This window comes from Sphaeroforma arctica (genome assembly GCF_001186125.1).
Source record: "Sphaeroforma arctica JP610 unplaced genomic scaffold supercont1.583, whole genome shotgun sequence".
In the NCBI taxonomy this organism is placed as follows: Eukaryota; class Ichthyosporea; order Ichthyophonida; genus Sphaeroforma; species Sphaeroforma arctica.
This window is the reverse complement of record NW_014039975.1, coordinates 46,268-48,107: the sequence shown is the minus strand read 5'-3', so window position 1 is coordinate 48,107 and position 1,840 is coordinate 46,268. Positions and strand designations below refer to the sequence as shown.

At 42.3% G+C, this 1,840-nt stretch overlaps 1 protein-coding gene across 1 annotated transcript in view; it reads left to right on the top strand.

Moving 5' to 3' along the window:
- Positions 1-1,840, top strand: part of SARC_07403 (hypothetical protein) — a gene marked incomplete at its 3' end in the record, with an annotated part of 16,540 nt that overhangs the window by 9,534 nt on the left and 5,166 nt on the right. The window contains exons 14-16 of the mRNA XM_014298666.1: positions 14-196; positions 743-863; positions 1,607-1,731. Coding sequence (XP_014154141.1) covers positions 14-196; positions 743-863; positions 1,607-1,731 — 429 coding nt within the window. The remainder of the gene's footprint in view (positions 1-13; positions 197-742; positions 864-1,606; positions 1,732-1,840) is intronic.

Sequence of the window (1,840 nt, the reverse complement as noted above, 5' to 3'; positions counted from 1 at the left end):
GATATCTCCGCAGTATGGACCACGGTGCTCGCCCTGATTCCCACCGATAACATCAAAAGTGTGACCCAGGGACACCTGCAGCCATGGCTTACCTTATTAGTCACTCCAATGGGCGGTAACTTCAACGAGGCTTATCTTGTGCTCCCTCCCAAAGCCCGAGTGGACCGCAAGATGAAGGGAAAGGACAAGAAGAGAGGTAGGCATGTGGGAGTTTCTGTTGGTGTTTGTGTATCTTAACGAGGGTATATGGGCGTGTGTGATGTTTTCGTTTTTTTTTTTATGTGTGTATGTGTGTGTATAATGTTTGTATATGGGCTTGTGTGTGTGTCGTTTGGATGTGTCTGTATATTAGTGTTGTTGCCAAATGCGTGTGTTTGCGTATTTGCATCACCCTTTTTGCCCGAGGCTTGTGCATTGTCGACGACACTTATCTGCTACCATCTGTCATAAACCAGCGCCGATCACGACACAAAATGGAATATAGCAGGAAGAATGACACCGTTTCGCAGTTACCTGTTTACTTTTATTGCTTGCTTTGGGCTCGGGTGGATATATGTGTGTGGGCGATTGCCGTGTGTATGAGACTCAGACGCAGTGCCTTCGCGTATATCCGTAGGCTGCACCTGCCCACTCTCCCTATCTGTGTATATGGGATACATACATTCACGTGTAGTCAGCTAGTGCACAACGGATTAAGAATTCACATCACATCGTCTGCTCTATTTATACATTCCATTGATAGCGACCGATTCTGTGGCAGCTGTGGATGTGTCGAGGGGTCCACGCATGCCGCTCGATCCGTGTGAGGCTACCCGTCTACGGCTGTGTGGATGCAGGGCCTTAGCCGAGGTGGCTCTGAAGTGGTAAGCTGTGCTATACATATCGCACAATCAAATCGATTGATGTGTATGGATGTGAGTGTGTATCTGAGTATCACTCATGTAGTCCTTGCCTGAGGCAACGTTGGACGGTTAGGCTGTTCTTCAAATTACTACCAATGAGATCTCTCGATGTGTTTGGAGGTACGTGTGTAGGTATGTATTACACTGTTTTCGCCAGATTAAAAGGCGAGTTGTGGCGTGGATAGAGCAGTACATATACATGCCTACAAATAACGTACAATCAAATACTGGGCTGTATGCGTGGGATTCAGATGTACATGGTCTGTTTCTTTCATATACAATTACATCGATTACCGAACATAAACTATACGGAAAATATGTGGATGACATGTATGAACATATACGTATCAGTGAATCTTTGGAAATTGCTTGTTGTATGCGTTTGGGTTCGTACCTTGTTACAGTATGGTCTACTTACACCTATACGCACAATATGAATACACGCACACACACATATATATATATATATATATGCTGGTACATACATTGTTACCGTATCTACACTCAATATATGCACAACAAGTGCACAATTTTTACCACACATTTATGCGCACGCACACAAATACAGATTTTCAAACAGATATGCACATGCATACGTGCACGCGCACTAATTTACAAATGCATATGCAACGATTTTATACATACAGGGGCGTTCATACACACTTACACTTACCTACAACACAAATTCTCATTCATATGCACAGGCCAGGCGACGAGTCAGCGGCGCTCATTCAAGCGTTGCAACAGATGATTGATAGCAACAGCAATGTACAACGCATAGTGGCAGCCACGATTATATCTGATTGGATGGGTCTGTGGACACACAGAGGTATATATATATATTTTATTATTGTTATTATTATTACTATTATTATTGTTGTTGTTATTTTTATTATTATTATTGTTATTATCATTAGTATATTTTATTATATATATAC